The following is a 21,287-nucleotide window of genomic DNA, read 5'->3' as shown; positions in this document are numbered from 1 at the left end:
CAGGAGGATCCCTGGGGTTCCCTGGCTCCAGGTTCAATGAGAGAACATGGCTCAAAAGAATAAGGTAGAGAGCTATAGAGGAAGATGCACAGCTCTGACCTCTGCCCTCCAGGTATGTGTGCCTATCTGCAGATACATCTGAAAAGGCGCATGCTCATGAACACATGCACACACAGAAAAGGAGGGAGAGGAGAAAGTAGGGAAGGAGGGACTCTTTTTCAGACAGACTGTCCTCCAAGGCCAGTTTATGCCTGAGACCCTTACATTTACTGTCCATTCCAGGCTTAATATTCAGAGTATTTCTAATGGCTTCTAGGCAAGGAAAATGGAGGAAATTAACCTCTATTAGAGACCATTTCAAGTAAAGCAGGCAATTAAGAGAAAAGTCAATTTTCAATTAATTATGGGAGAGAGTGCTGAAGAGTCTGAAAAAATATTAAAGACATTAGAAAATTGGATACCAATATAAAGCAATGTGAGAACCAGGCTGGACTCCAAAGACCAAAGAGATAAGAAGTGTTCTGAACAGCAACTCTACCCAAATCATTTGCATGTATAATGAAGAAGGCGGAGCCCAAACTGGCCCAGTGAGGAATGTTGTGTACAGTAAACCTTTTCCACTTTTGCATGTAGGGTGTCTCACTTTAGAGAGCGGCCTTGAATAGCGACTGCTGGGAATTCTGCATTAGCCATCGAGGCTCTAAGCCATCTCCTTTCACCTGGCTTCTATCGGTTCTTCCCATGGCACGAGAGCTCTTAAGGAGGCCACCTGAATCTACTTTTATTCAAATTTGTTCAAAATCCAGCGATTAAGAGAGACACTACTGGTGAATTTCTTGAACATTTCCTACACTAGTGACTAAGATATGAAAGCAGTTGGGGAAGAGAATTTCCATGTCTTTTGAATTAACTAGTGCCAAACAAAGTGATTAATAACAATAATAATAATGATAAAAACATGGACCACTTCCTGGAGACACTTTGTATGGCTTAAATGAAACATGCATGGCACTCCTTTTGAGGAAATTCTTACTTCACATGTAAGAAAACTGAGGCACACATGGGTCAATAACTTGCCCACTGTAGCGAAACTGTTACATGGCAACACCAGTATTTGAAGACAGTGTCTCTCCAAAGTGCAATGATCCTCCAAAACTGCCCTGTTCCACTTTTTATTTTTAAGCTGAGCTTCCTACATGAAAGACTGCCCAACAGTTATAAAAATACACCAGTTTTTCTCATATACATTTGTAAATGATATGTGATTTACTTTTTATTTGTTTGAAGATAAAAATTCTTTCATCATTAGTTTCACATATCTAGTCATGGAAAACACAAGCGAATCAACAGAGATGTAAACGAAGCATCTACATAGCATAAGCAGAGCTGGGGCTTCCATCTCTGATACAAGCAGAATAGGTGGCTGATGCAAACACGATTGCTGAGTGGAGCTATAGGGAGGAGAGACTACAGCATGCCACAACTCATCATACCTAAGAAAACAAGGGGTTGTAAGTTTTTTTCTGAGAGATCCAGAAAAGTGCAAATGTTCCAGGATATGCTACATTTATTTTTAATGAAATCATTCATGACAAATAATAGTGGACGATTTCTGTTCTCTGGCAGTCACTGCATGGATTGCAACCACCAACTGAAGCAGAACCACTCACAGAACCTCATATGTGAAAAACAGCTATCTACTTTTACCCGGGTCTCCTGAGACTGAGAAACTATCAAGTCACCCGACTTAGTCTTCCTGATGATCAAGTGTGTTGAATACTGATAGTACAAACTGTCAAAGTTCAGAAGGGTGAAATAATTTGTCCAAGATCAGAAAATAAATAGTAAAGTGCAAGAATCAAATTTGGGGTCATTTGGTTTGAAGGTTATGCATATTCAATACATGATATAAACAAATTTGAGGCTTTTTACCAACATTCCTCTTTGGGATTATCACTCTCACTAATATGTTCTTTTGTCAATATCCCTTAATTTATTGTTCATCAGAAACTGTCTATCATCTACTGCATGTGACTTTAAAATATGCTTGAATTCCAGTAAAAATCCCATCCTATTACTCTGGGTAATTTGTCAATGCTGCTTCCTTGTCAGACTACTGATCCTAAGGTCCATACTGAACTGAATTTTACTCTCATCCAAAGCAGACATGAATCATCACTTTTCCATTTTAGTGTCTATAGGAAGCAATTAATCCCGATAAATTTTCAAATTGGACACAGACACTTGGTGAAGCTGAGCGATGATGGCTCACACCTTTAATCCCAGCACTCAGGAGGCAGAGGCAGGCAGATCTCTGTGAGTTCAAGGCCAGCCTGGTCTACAAAGTGAGTCCAGGACTGTTACACAGAGAAACTGTGTCTCAGGAAAAAAAAGATAGATAGATAGACACAGAGAGAGAGAGAGAGAGAAAGAGAGAGAGAAAAAAAAATTCAGTGCCAAGATTTTATAAAATTTACATTCAAATCCTTGCTTAGACCCTATTACCTCAATCTTTATATTGATTAAATTTGTTTTATCATGACAGCAGAGTCACATGCTGAGATGCCATGAGATCCCTACAGCATAAGTTAAGCAACCTAGTTATGTGGGCTCAACTACTGCATATACCATGTTGGTAAGCTGCTGCACAGCACATGACTACTAAAGAAAGTGATTGTTCTACATGAGTACAATGGCCCTTGAGTGCAATCTCAGCACTCTGAGCATGAGGATGAAGAAGAGTTAAAGGTCAGGGCCTAGAGAGAACGAGTTCTCAAGTGAGGCATACCCACAGCTCTTGCTGAGGCCCCAAGTTGGCTCCCAGTATCTATGTAGCAGCTCCCAGTTGCCTGTAAATGCAGTTCTAGGGGATCCAATTTCCACTTGTCCCTCCACAGATGCTATGCACATGGTGTGCAAACATTTCCAAATGCCATATACATTCACATAATAAAAATAAAGGTTTTAGTTTGGTTTTTAATAAAGCATTAAAGGTCAACATTGCCTACTCAACAAACTCAAGATCAACCTGGGCTATAGGACGCCTATTCTTTAAAAAGTGTATGCCTTTAATTCCAGCACTTGAAAGGCAAAGACAGGCAGATTTCTGTGAGGTCAAGGTCAGTCTGGGTTATATAAGCAGTTCTAGGCCAGTAAGAGCTACATAGTGAAACATGGTCTCAAATAAATACATGGATGGATGGATGGATGGATGGATGGATGGATGGATGGATGGATGGATGGATGATAGCAATGGCTCTAGTGATTTTATCACAGTAAGAGATATATAATATAATGGTAAACACTTGGCAATTAGCAAGTGTTGGTGACATTCCCTTCCTTACTGATGTAGTGTCTAACACATGATTATCTGTGAATGGCCTGGCACCAACAGCAGAGAATACTGGGTATAATGAGGCAAAAACTTTAAAGTACTTTTAAGTACCAATTTATTCTTTTGGTAGTGCTGAGGAATGAACCTAAGACTTCATCGATGGTTAAGCAATCTACTTACACATCCTCAGTCCCAACAGGGAGCAAACAGACTTTGGATTTCAATCTTAAACAAATTCTGATATAGTTGCCTTGGTGATAGACTATCTCTTTCTGATATACAAAAGTCTAATAAGCTTGGCCCACACATACACACACGTTTTATTTTAAAGTAGAGTATTCTGACCTGATGCTAGCAGATTTTGCTTTCAAATCATTCCATCTTTGGTTCATGTCGTCCAGTCGATGCTGAAGCATCGTTGCCTCCTCAGAATTCCCCAAAGCTTTCACCATCTTCTGCCTGTTTCCATCGATGCTTTTAAATATGTCATTGTGGGCATCAATTTCTGCCTGGATGTCCTAAAGAGAAAAGCAAAGAGACAATGCAAATGCTAAAGGTCACTGACAGCATGCTGTGGGGTATCTGTGTGGACAGCTACTCTTGTATTTGTAAGAGTTGTGTTCAATTGACACACTTAACCTTTGGTAATATATAACAAAGCCAAGTGTCCCCACAGTCCCAACCCTGAAAATAACAGCCTTTAAATCTTCAATGCATTGCTAGCTGCAGAGGTGCACACCTGTAATCTCAGCATTGAGACAGCAGAGACAGGCAGGTCTCCGTGAGTTTGAATCCAGCCTATTATACAAAGCGAGTCCAGGACAGTCAAAGCTACACAGAGAAACCCTATCTCAAAAAAGCAAAAGGAAACAAACAAACAAACATAAATAAAACTTCAATACATAGATTTCCCATGTCCTAAAAGCAAAAATTAAAATAACCTACATGCCATGTACTATCCTATTTGATGTTAGTATTTTAGAGTGGGCAGTTTTTGAAATTTCATAACTACTATTATAAATCAAGACACCATGTAATCTTGGATATTTTTCACATTTTGACAAACTTGCTTTCCTTCTGTCTGCCCTTTGAATCTCATACAATTTATTCTAAAGCTTTTTTTAATTTTTTATTTAACTTTTATTAATTACACTTTATTCATTTGTATCCCCCCATAAGCCCCTCCCTCAACCCCTCCCCATCCCACCCTTCCTCCCCTTTCTGCATGTATGCCCCTCCTCAAGTCCACTGATAGGGGAGGTCCTCCTCTCCTTCTTTCTGATCTTAGTCTATCAGTTCTTATCAGAAGTGGCTGCATTGTCATCTTCTGTGGCCTGGTAAGGCTGCTCCCCCTTCAGGGAGAGGTGATCAAAGAGCAGGCCAATCAGATTATGTCAGAGGCAGTCCCTCTTCCCATTACTATGCAACCCACTTGGACACTGAACTGCCATGGGCTACATCTGTGCAGGGGTTCTAGGTTATCTCCATGAATAGTCCTTGGTTGGAGTATGAGTCTCTGGGAAGTTCCCTGTGTTCAAATTTTCTTGTTCTGTTGCTCTCCTTGTGGAGTTCCTGTCCTCTCCAGCTCTTCCTATTTCCCACTTCTTACATAAAATTCCATTCACTCTGCCCAACAGTTGCCCATCAGGCTCAGCATCTGCTTTGATAGTCTGCAGGGCAGAGGCTTTAAGAGGCCCTCTGTGGCAGGTTCCTAGGTTGTTTCCTGTTTTCTTCTTCTGGCTTTCAGAGGCCCTCTGTCACAGGTTCCTAGGTTGTTTCCTGTTTTCTTCTTCTTCTGATGTCCATCCTCTTTGCCTTTCAGGATGGGGATTGAGTGTTTTAGTTAGGGTCCTCTCTCTTGCTTAGTTTCTTTAGATGTACAGATTTTAGTAGGTTTATCCTATGCTGTATGTCTATATGAGTGAGTATATACCTTGTGTGTCTTTTTGCTTCTGGGACAACTCACTCAGGATGATCCTTTCCAGGTCCCAACACTTACCTCTAAATTTCATGATTTCCTTATTTTTCATTGCTGAGTAATAATCCATTGTATAGATGTACCACAATTTCTGCATCCATTCTTCAGTTGAGGGGCATCTGGGCTGTTTCCAGCTTCTGGCTATTACAAATAAAGCTGCTACAAACATGGTTGAGCAAATGTCCTTATTGTGTACTTGAGCCTCTTTTGGATATATGCCTAGGAGTGGTATGGCTGGATCTTGAGGAAGCGCTATTCCTAGTTGTCTGAGAAAGCTTCAGATTGATTTCCAGAGTGGTTGTACAAGTTTACATTCCCACCAGCAGTGGAGGAGGGTTCCCCTTTCTCCACAACCTCTCCAGCATGTGTTGTCACTTGAGTTTTTGATCTTGGCCATTCTGGTGGGTGTAAGGTGAAATCTCAGTGTTGTTTTGATTTGCATTTCCCTAATGGCTAGTGAGGTTGAGCATTTCTCTAAATGCTTCTCTGCCATTCGATATTCCTCTACAGAGAGTTCTCTGTTTAGCTCCGTTCCCCATTTTTTAAGTGGATTACTTGGTTTGCTGCTTTTCAGTTTCTTTAGTTCTTTATATATACTGGATATGAGTCCTCTGTCAGATAAGTGCAACAGAGCCTGGGAATCCCTGTCCAGAGAGGGCCCCATAGGGAAGGAAGGAAACCGTGCTGCTGGGGTCACCTAGGCTTTGCCTGGGGAAAGTCTTGCAGACCGCAGACCGCAGACCACAGACCGGCAAAGTACGCCCAGCCATCACGGATCTGGGTCCAAGGAGGGAGCACAGAGTCATTGGGAACCCAGCTCCCTCAGACTAGCAGGTGGGCGCGCACTGCCAGCCCAGAGACCTGCTTTATTCTAAAACTTTTAAAGAACAGTCATACATACATTTAGCTTCATTAGAAATAATAAGGAAAATAACTTTGCTTCTTTTAAACAGAAAAATAGTTTTCTTGATGGGAAGATGAATAAAGTAAAAATTAACAATAAAATTGCTTGCAGAATGTAAGGAAGAACATGACAATGTATATCTAAAGCTGTAAAACTATTGTCAAAGTATCTATTCTAAAAACGTTAATGCATAAATACATTCAACAGATTGCTTGCTTTAAACTGAAACCTATAATAATACCCTAGTGGTAATCAGCAATTGAGTCTAAAAACTATGGCACAAAGCTATGATATGTTTATAGATGTTTTCAAGCTATCATATGCACTTATATAAAAATACAAGACTGAGAAAAATAAAAAAATAATAATACAATCTTCATCTAAAGGAGTTACAGAAAAATCTAGATTTTCTTCTATGTATATTTCTCTGGATTTTGAAAAGTTTCTACGTATCGAAAACAACACTTTAGTAACAGACAAACATTACAATTTTAAAGAAATGTAAGCCAGGTGTGGTGGCATATGCCTTTAATCCCAGCACTCTGGAGGCAGGTGGATCTCCAGGAGTTCAAGGGAGTCCAGGACAGGCAAGGCTACACAGAGAAACCTTGTCTCAAAAAAAAAAAAATAAATAAATAAAGAAGGAAAGAAAAGAAAGAAAGGGGAAGGAAGGAAGGAAGGAAGGAAGGAAGGAAGGAAGGAAGGAAGAGAAAACAAATACAGAGGTTCTGATCAATGATCAGTGTTTTCCCCCAGTCTCATAATACTTTTGTATTAACTTGGCTGGTATCTTTCATCCTGAATTAATCAGAAGCAGCCTGATGGCAACAGACTGGCATGATAGTCAGTAGGAATGAACACATGATTATGAAATTACCAACAGAAAACAGATACCAGAGGGGCCCATGCAAGTGTGGTACTCTCTCTATCACTCACAGTGTAGGTTAAGCAATGTACCAGAGCAGTAGGCAATGAATCTGAATTAGGAAGAAGGGAGCTTGTCTTCTTATATAAGTCTCTTATAGGGCTCTGAGGTTTTGTGCCCTCAGCTTCACCATTAGATTAAAATTCTCTCCTAAATGTAATAGGGGGTGGAGATGGGGCTTCAGATAGATGGTCAGGTCATGGTGCAGAGACCTTTTGGCAGGATTAATATCCTTCTGAAAAAGAGGCCCCCAAGGTTGCCTTGCCCTTTCTACTCTGAGAGAACATAGTGTGAAGGCGATGACCTGGAACCAGAAAGTGGCCTCTCACCAGCCACCAAAGCTGTAGGTGTCTGATCTTGAACTTTCCTTTCTTCACAATGGGAGAAATAAATTCTACTGTTTACATTCTAGTCTGCTCAAGTCACTTTGTTACAGCAGCTGAGCTGAGACAGCCTCCCTCTTGAGGTTCTCCACTTCTAAATCAGCACAGGGGAAAAGTACATTGAATATCCAGCATGATTTTTCTCCATTTTAAAAAAAACATTTCTGAATGGCTGCTCAGCCTCTGGCTAGGATCAAGTATAAATTCCATTTCTGATAAGCACCCATGTGCCTTTTTTTCAAGGCCCAAGACTGACGGGCCTGCATTAAAGTGATTATTCTTTACACAGACCCTGCATTAACCAAGGGTCTCTATGGATGGAAGGGCCTTTTGCACCTTGCTCCCCACTCATCCGGTTAGAGAGATGCCATGCTCTGCTAGCATTTCTAATAGTATTTGTGATGTCTAACTTGGTGTTTAAAAAGTCAAATTTGGGAAGAGGAGGAGATGAATACAAAGTATTGTAGACATGCCCTACAAGATTTATCCTATAAATTTGCAATCCATTAAACCCTAACCATAAACCCAGTTGTGCCCTGCAGAATCACCTGCTTTACACACCCAAGAAGCAGCCATACCCCACAACAAAGCCAAAGAGCACTGCATCATTTGCAATCACTGGCATTCCAGAGCAAGGCAAAGCAGATACAGGTAAGGAAGCAATGAGGTACACTGACTCAAGGTTCTCAGGTTGGGCAATTCTTATGCATGGAAAAAATGGCAATCTCATGATCATGAGACAGGAGGCAAGAGCTGAAGATGGGACAAGAGGGAAGAAGCTTTACTAAAAAGTTTTTGGTACAGTCCCCTGAATTGCACAGCTCCTGGAATGAAACTATTATAGACACATAAAGTGTCAGTATATTCAAGGTGTCCATCATCTCAAATAGCTCACATTTCTTTTGATGAGAACATTCAAACTCCTCTTATATAGCTGGGCACAATAGTGCATACCTGTAATCCCAGAACTTGGGAGGAAAAAGCTGGAGGATTGCGAATTTATGGTCATGTTTACTATCTAGCAAATCTAAGGCCAGCCTGAGTTACCTTTTTTGAGAACCTGTCTTGTAAAGAGGTGAACATGGTGAGTGGGGAGAGGCAGCTACAAAATCTTCTAGCTACCTGAATCATAAAATCTGCAGTATCATTGATTATCACCAGCAAATCATATATAGATCTGTATATAAAACTTAGAACTACCTTTGCAATACTGTAAATGTATATCATTATTTCTCAAGAGACTCAATGGTACAATCAACAAAGCCTCTATTTGCTTTCCATTGCCAAGGGAACTTGGCTTCACATTCCCTGCACTGATTCCTGAGTATTAGTGGACCACACCTAAAGTCCCAACACAGCCTCAGGTCACAACATGCTGACATGAGTCCTGGCTCCTTTTCCCCTTCATATCCTAGAGAAGCAGAAAGACAGATGTATGATGGGGTATAGGAACTCTTCTGCGTGTTTCACGAAAGCCCTCCCTAACTTCAAAAGTTTGGATGCTGCCAAGTGTGAAGCAAATTCCTTATAATCATGGCTGGTGATGTACTTTCCTATTTAGCAAAGATGGCGAATGGAATAAAACAACAGGGATACAGAGAACACTCTCAGCCAATAAAGATATATAAGTCTTGAAAACTAAGGGTGATGTTCATACTGGAAAGAAGCTTTCACGATATGGAAAACCTATTCAATACATGAACAACATAAACGGTTAGGAAGAAAAATCAACAACCAAAGAGTGATCAAAGCAAAAGAAATCGGCACATGTTATTTTGATTTATTTACCAGTTGGTGACATGTTCTGCCAAAACAACCAGAATTTAAAAAAACAACAACAAACAAAACAAAACAAAACAGAAAATCATATTATGTTTCTTCTGCATCTTCCACAGACTTTGCTATATAGAATAAGCCTAACATAAAACAGGTGACACATGACACAAAGACCAATGTGATCAGCAAACACTCACCTATCTTGAGTGCTTGGCAAGTTAGCCACTGTAGTGACAGAAGAAAGCAGGTAATGAATTGTACAGTAATGAAGTAAGCATTTAATTCAATTTCCTCACTTAAAAGTTTTGGATATGAGAAAACTGAAATCATTTAGAAGCCTATGCTGTAAAGTCCTGTCTAAGCTCTCTCTGGAAATTCAGAATTAAATGAAGTTAATGAATCATACTCCTTGGTAGCTAGCTGTGCAATGATGCGACGCTTTTCAAATCAAAATGCCAGCACAGAAGGCTGTGAGGGCATGACCCTCAAGCAGCATCAAATGCTAAAATAAATCAATGTTCCATAAAGGAAGGTTATTCTTGTTGCCCATCAGGGAAGATGTAGCCGTATTAATGCTTACCTCTGTCACCCTGCAAACCCTTCTGAAGGTTAAATAGTGCTAAATGGTTACTGAAAATTAGCAAGAGACTGTAATCCATCTAGAAACACAAAGCACTTCTCTTTGAAGCTCTTAACATGAACCAGTCATCTGTACACTGGGGCCAGAGCAAGACAGTCATGTAGCTGAACAAATATCTGGAAATGAGGCAGAGAAGTGTCTTAAGGGTGTTTGTACAGAGCCTCAGCATAATGTAGAAAATTAAGAAGAGGGAAGGGCTGGGAAAATGATACTACTACTTTTCCTCTGACTAAAAAAAGCAATCAAACCATCAATAGCATGAGACAAAAACTCCATCCCAGCTCTCCAGAACATGGCTATAAAAGCTAAGCAAGGTTTGCTGGTTAGCAAGTAGTTTTCAGTGAATAGTTCCCACTACCTAGGGCCAGTAAATGGTATAAAAAAAGGGAATATATTAATTCTGTTTTGCACTTACTTTGTATTTGATGTCTTAATAGCAGTTTTGCCCTTAACGAGGCATTCTTTTAATGGACACACACACACACACACACACACACACACAATTTGTGGTGTTGTTCTTTCTGTTTTTGCTTTTGAGGCAGTATTTCATTATGTATCCTCCCACCTAACCTTTCAAGTGCTAGGTTTACAGACACAGGCCACCATACCCAGGTACATGTTGTTTCCTGTGTCTTACTAATAATTGTAGTGCAACTGTGTAGGTAAAAATGTTCTTTAGATTAGCCCAAACAGAGCCGTGCAAATGTTCTAACAGCACACAATAACACCAGCCAACTTCAATAGCTAAACCACTGCTAGAACAGATGCAACCTCTTTGAGCTAGTTGACTCAACTTCATTTCTGCATGGCTTACTTCTCTAACCCTATATGGCTAAGGTGATATTTCCTCTGGAGAAGTATTGACCCTGAAGGGAGTATTCTCCCTGAAGGGAGATTGGGAATTATTTCACTAGCCTATCCCAAAGCTCAGGCTAAAGAAACAAAGCTATGTACAGAAGGAAAATAAATCCAATGTACCTATTAAAAGTCACACTGAACATAAGAGATAGTGAAGCGGAGTGAAAGAAATGCTGGATGATTATCACCAGAGTTTTTGTTGTAAAGAAGAGATCCTTAGCTTGAAAAAAATTCAGATATTTTCCAAATAAAAATAAACAAATAACATAATCAAACATCAAGTCAGAAATATGTTTTCAGCATTTGTAATCAATTATTTATTGATTTTAATTATTCTTTTAATCATACTATATGCTACATTATATTCCAATAACTTATCTTGCAACTTTTAATCAAGCTATTGAGTCATATTTTGATCAACATTTGAGTATCATTTTGACTGTCAGGTTGACAGTATTGACAATAACATTTACAAATTAAGAAATCAACACCAATAATGTTCTCATCCCATTTGTGATGTAAATGTGAGATCTGCTCCATGTAAAATCATGGAGAAGAAAAACTTTTGTTCTGCTTTGCATTATGTTGCTTTGATAAGATACTGGCTGAAATCAGCTTGGGGAAGAAAGGGGTTTATTTCAGCTTACAACTCCCAGGTCACAATCTATCTCTGAGGGAAGTCAGGGCAAGAACCTGGAAGTGGGAACTGAAGCAGAGACCACTGTGAAATGCTGCTTATTGACTTGCTCATCCTGGTTTGCTTGGCTAGCTTTCTTATAAAGCATAGGGGTGGTACCACCCACAGTGGGCACCCCACTACATCCATAACAAACTAAAACCCTACAGAGAAGCCCAGAGGAACTCCTCAATTGAGAGTTCCTCTTCCTGGGAATGTCTAGGCTTGTATCAAGAGGACAAAAACTATGATGAGTCTATTTACTTTGTTAAATAAATTGTTGGATACAGTGGTGCACTCCTATAATATCAGCACTAAAGGAGGCAGAGGCAGGAGGATTTCTGTGAGTTTGAAGCCAGCCTGGTCTATGAAGTGCGTACAGGACAGCCAAGGATACACAGAGAAACCCTGCCTTAAAAAACATACATACATATATACATACATACATATATACATAAGAAAACACAATTTACTACAATTTCAAGATGATTTTTAACAAGGCAATTTTCAATAAAGTATGAACTGTCTTTTAAAAGCCAACAGGTAAACATTACTATAAAAAGAACTATCTTCTACAACCAAAAAATATTTCAGACCTTTAACTCTCTAAGTCTATACCACAGGCTTCCCAACCACAGTGAATTACAGAACAGATTTTCCTTCCAAAGCATGTACTGCAGAACCTAGAGGCTGTATGCAACATCACACATTTCTAGGAATACTTCCTTAACCTATCATGTGGCCGATATAATGTTTCAACTAAATTCCTCAGTCAGGCAATGTGATCTGATATCACACCCATGGATAGGACTGTTGTACTTAACAATAATTACAAAATCAAAGCTACTTTCCTGGGGTATGCTACTCTTCAATTCCTAACCTGTGCTACTGTTGTGCTCTGCTCATGAAGGACCTACGTTCTTCCTGAACCCAAATCCACCCATACTGCACAGGTGGATGCAAACCTGTACACAACCTCAATTCCTCCCTTAAGAGCTTAAACTCAACTTTGAAATCACAGGGAAAATGCACAGGTTGAGCATGATGGCTCATGCCTGAAACTCTCCAGCACTTGGGAGGTTGAGGCATGATAATCAGCAAAATCTTTATGACAGACTGATCAACACAGTTGATGGGTTCTAGAATACCATGTCTCAAAAGTAAACTAAATTAAAATAAAACTCAGCTAAACTAAAGGAAATGGAACAAAATGAGTGTGGTAGTTTGAAAGAAAATGGTCCTGATAGGCCCAAGGGAGTGGCACTATTAGGAAGAATAGCCTTGCTGAAGTGGGTGTGGTCTTGCTAGAAGACATGCATCTCTAGGGACTAGGCTTTGAGGTCTCAGAAGCTCAAGCCAGTTCCTCTTCCTGCTGCCTAAGGATCATGATGTAGAACTCTCAGGTCCTTCTCCAGCACTGAACCTGCCTATAGGCCACCATGCCTCTATCATGATGATAATGAACTAAACCTCTGAACTGTAGGCTAGCCCCAATTAAATGTTTGCCTTGGTCATGGTATCTCTTCAGGGAAAACAAACAAAACTAAAACAGTAAGCTAAATGTCTTACTTATCATGGAAAATCATCCTGCTTAGGGTCTATATCCTACTACTAGAATAGCACAATGAAGGAAGGGGTGGACCCTGTGTGCTCTACAGCCCTACATTCAGCCTGACACCTGGTGCTTCAGAAATAGCTCCTAAACTCTAAATGAGGAAGCAGGCCATGAACTGTAAGATTTGCTGTCTCTTCCAGGATCTATCCACATTAAAATGAAATGTGTCAGGGCTGGGATATAGCTCAGTGGTCATCACAGTGTCGATGTGAAAGGTCCCTCATAGACTTTTATATTTAAAACCGGTTGGAGCTGCTGTGAAATATCCTGGAGACTGTGGCAGGTAGGGACTAGCTGCAGGGTGTGCTTGCCAGACAGCAAGCTGGTCCTACTTCCCTACCTCCAATCCAGCTTCTTCTGCTGTTGGCCTGCTCATCTTTGAGCAAACCATCCTAGCTAGCTACAACCAACAGGAACAACACCTCTCAGGCTACAATGCCTTCTTCAACATGACCTATGAATCATGGCTCAAAATAAACCTCTCTTGCAGCTTTCAAAATCCTAGAATCATGCTTAAAGGGGTAAATGCCATAAAGATGCATGACATGGTTTGTAATTATGTTGGCATTATGAAGGGCACCTTTCTTTAAAGAGTCAACAAGAGAATGCTGCTATCCAGACACATGGTAAGGGACCCTTGAAGGAGACTATAATCAATAATATTGTATCATGTTTCAAGACTGTGATACGAGATTTTGAATATCCAAATAGCAATGGAATGGTAAATGTTTTAGATGATGGATGACTTAAAGAGCCTGAGTTAATCATGATATAATATATAAATGTAGCAACATGTCACACGTTACACCATAAAGATGTATGATTATCAACTGTCAATTAAAAACAAAAACAAAACCCTTAGAACAACCATTACCACTAATCATCTAGTATCCAGGCTATAAAAATTAATAAAAGCAACAATCCTTTAAAATGTCACCAAGCGAAAACTGTCCATTACTCAAATCTCTGTATGACTAAGACCAGAAACCAAAACAGTGGCTCTGGTAGGACAGCATGCCACTAAAGTCATAATGCTTTATGAAAATATGTTCAAGAAAAACACTGATGAATGAAAATGAATATGACAATGAACATACATGTCCAGCTATCTTTTACAGAAGTTCCCTGGTGGATCAGTTCTTTGTCTATAGATCTGAGCCTGCTGGGTCAAGGCTCATGGGCCTGGTACACAGGGTTTAAGGATACAGATAGAACTGTTTGTTGGCAGGTACATCATGATGTAAGGTCCTCCTCTTACATGGGTATGGTTCCCTGATCGCAGGTGAGCATCTCTATATGTAACAGAATGCTTCTTGCTCCCTAAATCTCTCAGGAAGTCATGACATTGTGGTTCTAGGAGACAGGAGTCCCAGTTGCATTCTGCCCATCCTTCCAGACGCCACAATCCTGGAACACTTCTTAGGAGCAGATAGTCAATCATATGCCAGATATTTAAAAATGGGTGAAAACAACAAAACCATCCATTTTCTTAAGATAATGTGACTTTCTCTTCATCTCCATAGACTGCAGGCAGAAGGTTTCATCATATCCAGGAATCTTAATTATCGAACAAGTTTATTGTGACCTACCAAGCACTGACCTCAATTACCAAACATATCGAATCTACATCCTTGTTCCGATATTAGGTCTTTGTTTTCTTAAAGCCAGAAATGGCTTCAAAAATAAAGCAAAATTGATATATGGTTGTCATAACTTACTATCTGATTGAACAGTTATAGCTGCTATTATGAAAAGAAAAGAATGACATCACTAAGGCAAGATTTTGCTCTAGAAGCAGATCACCAAAATTGCCAAAATCGCCAAGATAAAAATAAGAGAACTGAAAGTAAAGGGAGTCACCCATTGCACATAGTAGCTTCTGTATTCCATGAAATAAAAGGAATCTACCACTGCACATAGCAGGTCAGCTTTTCCAGTCTTTGCAATGAAGAAAGACCACCAAAGCCCATGGTAAGTCAGCTTCTGTACCATGCTGTGGGCAGAGGGAGTTAAGTAAACCATTGCACACTGCAGCCAACCTCAGCAGCCTGTGACTTTCCAATTACAAACACTTCAGAGGCCCTAGAAATGGCAGACCTGCTTTCTGAGTTGGGGAAAGGGAGGTAGCTGAATTTGGGAGGTGTGAAGTGGTGAAACCGTTCCAAAATTCCAGTTTTCCCGGCAATGACTTAGTGGAGCATAAGCTCAACATATGAAACAGCCTCATGAAAATATACAAAGGGTTTTTTAAGGCGTGAGTTGGAAAAACACACCCTGGTGGATGATGACTTCCTACTGGCGAAACACATACATGTAACTGTGACTCTCAAAAACTGAGACTTTCAAAAAATGTCCATCACAAAAGTGAGCATACTTCATACTGAATTGGAAGCAGGATTGCTCCTCTGAAATTTACCCTTGGAGAAAATTTCAAATCAAGCTTTTAACAGACATACACCTTCTTTTTACTGTCAAGTCAACTACTACAGTAAAAACAACGTTAAGCCATATTCAGATGCTGAGGGTTGAGGGTTAAAAGAGAAAGAACACCAACATTGCAACATTTGACTCTCCCCATAAGGTGGCCCAGAGGCTTAAGAAAGGAGGCTGCTCGCTTCAGCTCTGGGACCTAAGCCTGAGACTAATAGCAGCAATTACAATTCAAAAGTCCAGCTTTTGCACCATAATTACTGAGGGGGTGGGGATGGCAAGCATGAATTATTCATGTCACATATGCCCCATACCTTTTCAGGATGAAAGAGACAAACTGGCAGAAAATGAGCTAACAAACCTCTTATGGCCATAAAGTTTGTCACCTGCTTCTCCCAGCTGCCATGAGGACAATACTCTTCCATTTTCTTGCCCTTCTACGGTGAGCAAGCCCATTGTGAATCAGCCCCTATTCTCTGGAATTAGGTGCTTAGCAAACTATGAAAGCAAGAGGTCAAGGTCTGCTCCATGTTACAAGCAACGGCCCACTACTAAAGTTGGGTGTATGGAGGGACTGGGAGCACCCTACAAGGAGGGACTAACTTCTTCCTTCTGTACATACTTCTGACATGCTGTTCCACTGTTGGGAGGCCAGGATGGCTGCAATTGTTCAGGAAAAGTCTATCACCTTTTTAAGTGTATCACTTTTACATCTTTTTCCTCTGGCAGTTGTGATTCCTAAAAAAAGCCTATTATTCTTTGAATGATTCAATATGCTTATATTTGTACTTTAAGTGAACAGTGGGGAAAACCAGAGCTCATATTTAACAGTTGATAAACAGTTCATCTGCGCTTGTAGGAATCAAGGACCCTGCCTCTTTCTTTTCTTTTTCTCCCCGTTCCTTTAAGGAGCAGAGACTGGAACAGGGCTGGCACTCAGGAAGCCACTAACTAGCATGGAGAGGTTTCTGCTTTGTTTAATTCTGAAAGTAAGGAGATAGCTTTTTGCAGGCTATGTTCCACCCTTGGGTGTGCCAGGAGCCTTGGGGGGTGAGAGGGTGCCAAATGCCCAATTACAAATCCAAGCCTTAAATCCTCTCCACTTTTAAAATAGTTGGAAGGAAAAGCCTAACAGCAGATGTGCCACGTTACTACAGGGCCAGCTTCTGGGGCTCAGGACAGGGTCCTCAGACAGGGCTGCAGGGGCGGTCTCAGCGGCAGCAGCCTGAGAGATAAACAGACCTGAGGGGCATGGAAAACAGAACACACGCTTGATGAAGTCAGCCTTTGGCACCCAAACCCGGTGTTTGTTGCTGGGTTTGGCTATTGTTTTGTTTTCTCCCCCAAATAAATTGCAATTAAGTTACCAGCTGACTTGAATATAAGCCATCCCTTCTGATGTGAAATGTTAAAGCTGACAAGCCTGAGAAATCTTCCTGACCAAGGGAAAGAATTGTGCTCCCTAAACACAATGTCAAAGAAGCTATCAAATTAAAAAAAAAAACAAAAAAAAAACAACTAAATAAATACTTTAGAGGTTATAGTAAACAACCAAGGAGGAGGGGAAGGGGTAAGATGAAGAAGAAGAAAGAAGAGAGCAGAAACAGAGGAAGGAATAGTGCGTCCATGAAGTTTGCTTTCTGCATACCTTTTCAAATTTTGTCAACAATTCTCGTAAGCCGAAGTTCAGACCAATCATCGTCCGGGAGCCCTTGAAGCCTACATCTTCCTGGCAAACTTCCTTCAGACAACAGCGTCCAACTTCTAAAACCCGTGTCTTTTCTAGCTATACTTTCAATTCCTGTGTAAAATCCTTCACAATCCTTGCCCTTGAGCGGCGGCCCTTGAGCATCGGCAGCTTGAGCTGGGACATTTTAGCCACCCCACCTTGGGTCTGTTTTGGGGGTTGTTTTTTTTTTTTTCCTTTTTCTTTTTTTCACGGACTTCGGAGCTCAGCAGGCAGAGACCTGTTTCTGTGCTTTCTCGTAGCTGTGTTCCACGAGGCTGGCATGGTCTCCCTTTTGCCCTGGGAAGCCGGGATCTCTTTCTGTTTGCCTCACTAATGACCTGCAGGCCACCACTGCTCTCTCTTGAGCCCAGGCTTAGAGTTTGGTCTCAATTACACACAGCAGAAAGGAAGGGGGGAAAAAGCTATAGCCTGAAAACTTGCAAGAGAAAAGGGAGGGGAAAAAAGCCAAGCATTACCAACTTCCTCCATTCAGACTGCCTTCAAAAAGAAAAAAAAAAAAAAAAAAAAAACCTGGGTAAAGAGCCAGTTTTCAAACAGCACGACTTATGTAGAGTTTCAATAAGCAGGAATGTGTTTCTAGCTGAAGAAACCCCAAAAAAAACCTGAGACAGGAGACCACAGTTCCCACTATCCCAGACAACAGCAGCACAGTTGCTATGGTGACCAGCAAAGCTAGTTTCACTCCTTCCCCACTTCAGCTCAGCCTAAGGGATGAGCTGTCAGTGCCGCTGAGCTAAGATAAAGTTTTAAAAGTTGCTTTGCTTGAGTCCGGAGCGGGGGAAAGGTCCTCCGATAAATCCCATGATGCCTCCACAGGGCAGGGTGTGCAGCTGCTGAGAGGGAGACTGAAGCAGCTCCAGCGACTCCCAGACCTGATCTGACAGCACTGTGGCAATCGACTCTCCTCAGCCCTTGTTTATTATTTTAATCAGCATCCTCCCTTTCCCCCACCCCTCACCCAGCTTGACTGAAGCTTACTCCCACTTCCTGGAGGCCTCCCTGCCCCAAACTTCAGTACAGTATCCTTTACATTGTCTCAGTCTTGAATAGACCCCAGGATCCATATTCCCCTTGGGAGCCCACCCATGAAAAGAAAAGGGAGTGGGTGTGCCACAGAATACAAGCCACAAAAGAAAACAGGCTTGATTAATTCCATTATTTGTGCAAAGGAAATAAAAAGGGGCTGTAAAGGCAGAATGATGAGGGAAATACTTTTTAAAGTTCTTTGATCCTATTAAAAAGTCACTCAGTCTGTTTTCATAGGGAGAATTTGATACTGGCACAAAACGAGAGAAAATATTCTAATTTTGACCACCAGTGACACTGAACTTACTCTCTACTGTGGTGTCACTCAAGAAGCACAGTTTCAGGTGTGATGACATTAGAGGGAAAAGTTCAAAACAGACCATACCTTTCTTTGTACTGATCACAGCCATGCTAGCATTTTGCTTTTTTGGCTTTACATAACTATTTAGCATAGCAATAAAAGCTAAGAATGGCAGGAATGTCCATTGGAAGCATCTTTCTCTAGCCATGTGGAGGATTTTACCATAAATAGTCAGTGTCTTAATGGTGACACACCACAAACAGAATGATGTTAATATAATGAAGTTTACTTTTTACATCAAGTCAACAGCAAAAGTAAGACACAAAAATCAGAGTATCCTTACCCACATAACTACTTAACCATCTTGAGTATCTAAGCTGTTAGCACCCACTTAAACCTATGAAGAAAGATTCCTTTTCACATAGAAGAGCAAGAACCCACCGGGCGTGAGCAGCTATCCCTGTTACGTTTCTGATTTGCAAGCCATTTTTCTTCCAACTTATTTTCACATCAGTATTTTGATAGCATGTGTTTTACATATGTCTGTTTATACAAAATTTAACAAGCCTTTAAAATATTTTCACTATTTATTCATAAAAATCTACATGTCCCCCCAGGGGCAAAATGGCTTTATGGGATTTCCAATGCACCAGGTTCAGAAGGATAAATACATAGTCTTGATTTCAGAAACTCTCCACTCTTTCTAACCGTTATTCAGAAAAAAAAAAAAAGAAGAAGAAGAGAAGAAAAAAGTGAATCAATCTATAACGTGGCACAAAACAAACCTGATAAGAGCAGAGCACCAACATTCGGAAACCTAGCAGACTCATTCTCAGGAACTGGTTTAGCCCTGAAACCAGGTCTGCCAGGGCTCAGGCCACATGCTGAGATCTTTGAACAGCAGCAAATAAACTTTTTACATAAATTCAAGACAAAAGAAACGACCAACACTGTCAACACCACCACTACCACACACAAAAATAAATAAATAAATGAGAGAAAGAAAGAAAAAAAAAAAGGAACAATCTCTCTCAGCTGGGCAAACTTCCAGCTACCACCCAGAGTGCTGCAGGACATGAGCTGACATGTGCAAACACGACGCTCCCCATGCACATAGCTTAAGAGGGAGCTGCAAAGGCTCTACCGAGCAACAGACAATGGGACAGCAGAAGCAGGCTCTTACGTTTGAAAGGTTTTTATACCAAGCCAAAGAACACAATGCTGTTAGCAGTGCCTCAGATATCCTGTATAATCTACAAGTGCCTCAGATATCCTGAATACAACATTTTTATGTGTTGTATTCAGCACATGTTGGGGAAGTATGTGTGGGGGGAGGGGGAGCTGTCCTATCAGCTTTACAGTAGAATATCCCAAACCTACTGCTTCTGGACGAATGCCCATTCTATGAAGTGCCACCCTCTGCCAGCAAAGACAGGGTATACTGAGATAGAGCTCTCTTTACATTGGTCAAAAACTATCAAAGTTGTGGGTAAACCTAGTTATGAAGGCAAAGCGGACAAAGGTTATGAGTACAAACCAGGGGAATCTATATTCAAACTAACCACTCAAAAGGAAGTGGAATCACAGATAAGACCTTAAATTCTTCTTCTTAAGATTTTTCTTCATTTTATTTTTAATTATACGCCTATGTGCAGGTATGTGCATGAGCGTGCAGGTGCCAAAAAGCCTAGTTGAAAGCAGTGAATCTGCCTGCTGGGATTACAACAGGTTGTGAGCCACCTGACCTCAATGCTGGGAACTAAACACGAGTCCCTGGAAGAGCAATATGAACACTTAATGTCCAGGCCATCCCTCTAGTAGAAATCTTTGAATTTTTTAGTTTAATTACATGCTCTAATCACAGTACACCTGAAATGTTATGTTTGCTTGTTCATTTATTTGGTGCTAGACCAGCAAATCCAGGGCCTTAACTATGCTAGGTAAGTGCTCAACCATGCAGCTACCTCTCCAGCCTGTAAATTAGAGCTTGGAAAGAAGACCTTAAAGTAAGACTTCTAAAATCTAGATGTAGTGAGTTGCTTCCTATGTATTGGTAACGACATTTTCTGTTTAAATTCAGGTCATGAAATACTGCCTTTGTGATACATACCCCCCTTTTTTACAGCAAGCTTTTCTTTGATACATTATCTTCTGTAAATCCTATAAGTCCTATAGAAGCCTCTAGTGAAATTAAAAAGCCACCAGAGAGACAACAAATTGGATGGTGGAATTTGAAGCAGTTGACATTTTCTCAGTTTAAACTGGTGTGCAAATAAATTGCTCACTAATCCTCAAGAGTGGGAAAACATTCAACACTCCTGGTCCCAATCACAGATCAACCTGAGTACCACAGCAATCTTTAGCTAAATAAGTCATGTCTCAGACAGAGGCACACAGTCCCACAAGAAAGTAAAGGAAGGCTCTAGACCATGGAGAAACACAGGAAAATCCAAGCTATAAAAACCAAATCCAAATTACCCAATTTAAACCACATTCCAATGTCAAGATGAAAAGATCTGTATGGCTTTTGCATGAACTTCCAAAGACTAGGCTAAGAAACATTCCATATTTTAAAACTGTGTTACCTATAACTTGCTAAAAGATAACTTCTTTGTACTCTAATGAAAGAGACAAGAAATTATCTAGGGTTAACGTAAAGAGGAGCTTTCTCAGGGAACAAAAATGATATTT

At 40.6% G+C, this 21,287-nt stretch overlaps 1 protein-coding gene across 6 annotated transcripts in view; it reads right to left on the bottom strand.

Annotated features, from left to right (window-relative positions):
• The window catches only part of Utrn (utrophin), a 524,212-nt gene that overhangs the window by 155,910 nt on the left and 347,015 nt on the right, over nucleotides 1–21,287 (bottom strand). For 5 of the 6 annotated variants that reach the window (XM_060380271.1, XM_060380270.1, XM_060380269.1 and 2 more), the window contains one exon: nucleotides 3,680–3,852. In XM_060380271.1, coding sequence (XP_060236254.1) covers nucleotides 3,680–3,852 — 173 coding nt within the window. Of the gene's footprint in view, nucleotides 1–3,679; nucleotides 3,853–17,167; nucleotides 17,639–21,287 lie in introns of those variants that run through there. The other variant, XM_021660318.2, reaches the window with a different exon arrangement.

The sequence above is a fragment of the Meriones unguiculatus genome, chromosome 3 (assembly GCF_030254825.1).
Source record: "Meriones unguiculatus strain TT.TT164.6M chromosome 3, Bangor_MerUng_6.1, whole genome shotgun sequence".
NCBI lineage: Eukaryota > Metazoa > Chordata > Mammalia > Rodentia > Muridae > Meriones > Meriones unguiculatus.
This window is presented reverse-complemented; position numbering and strand designations above follow the sequence as displayed.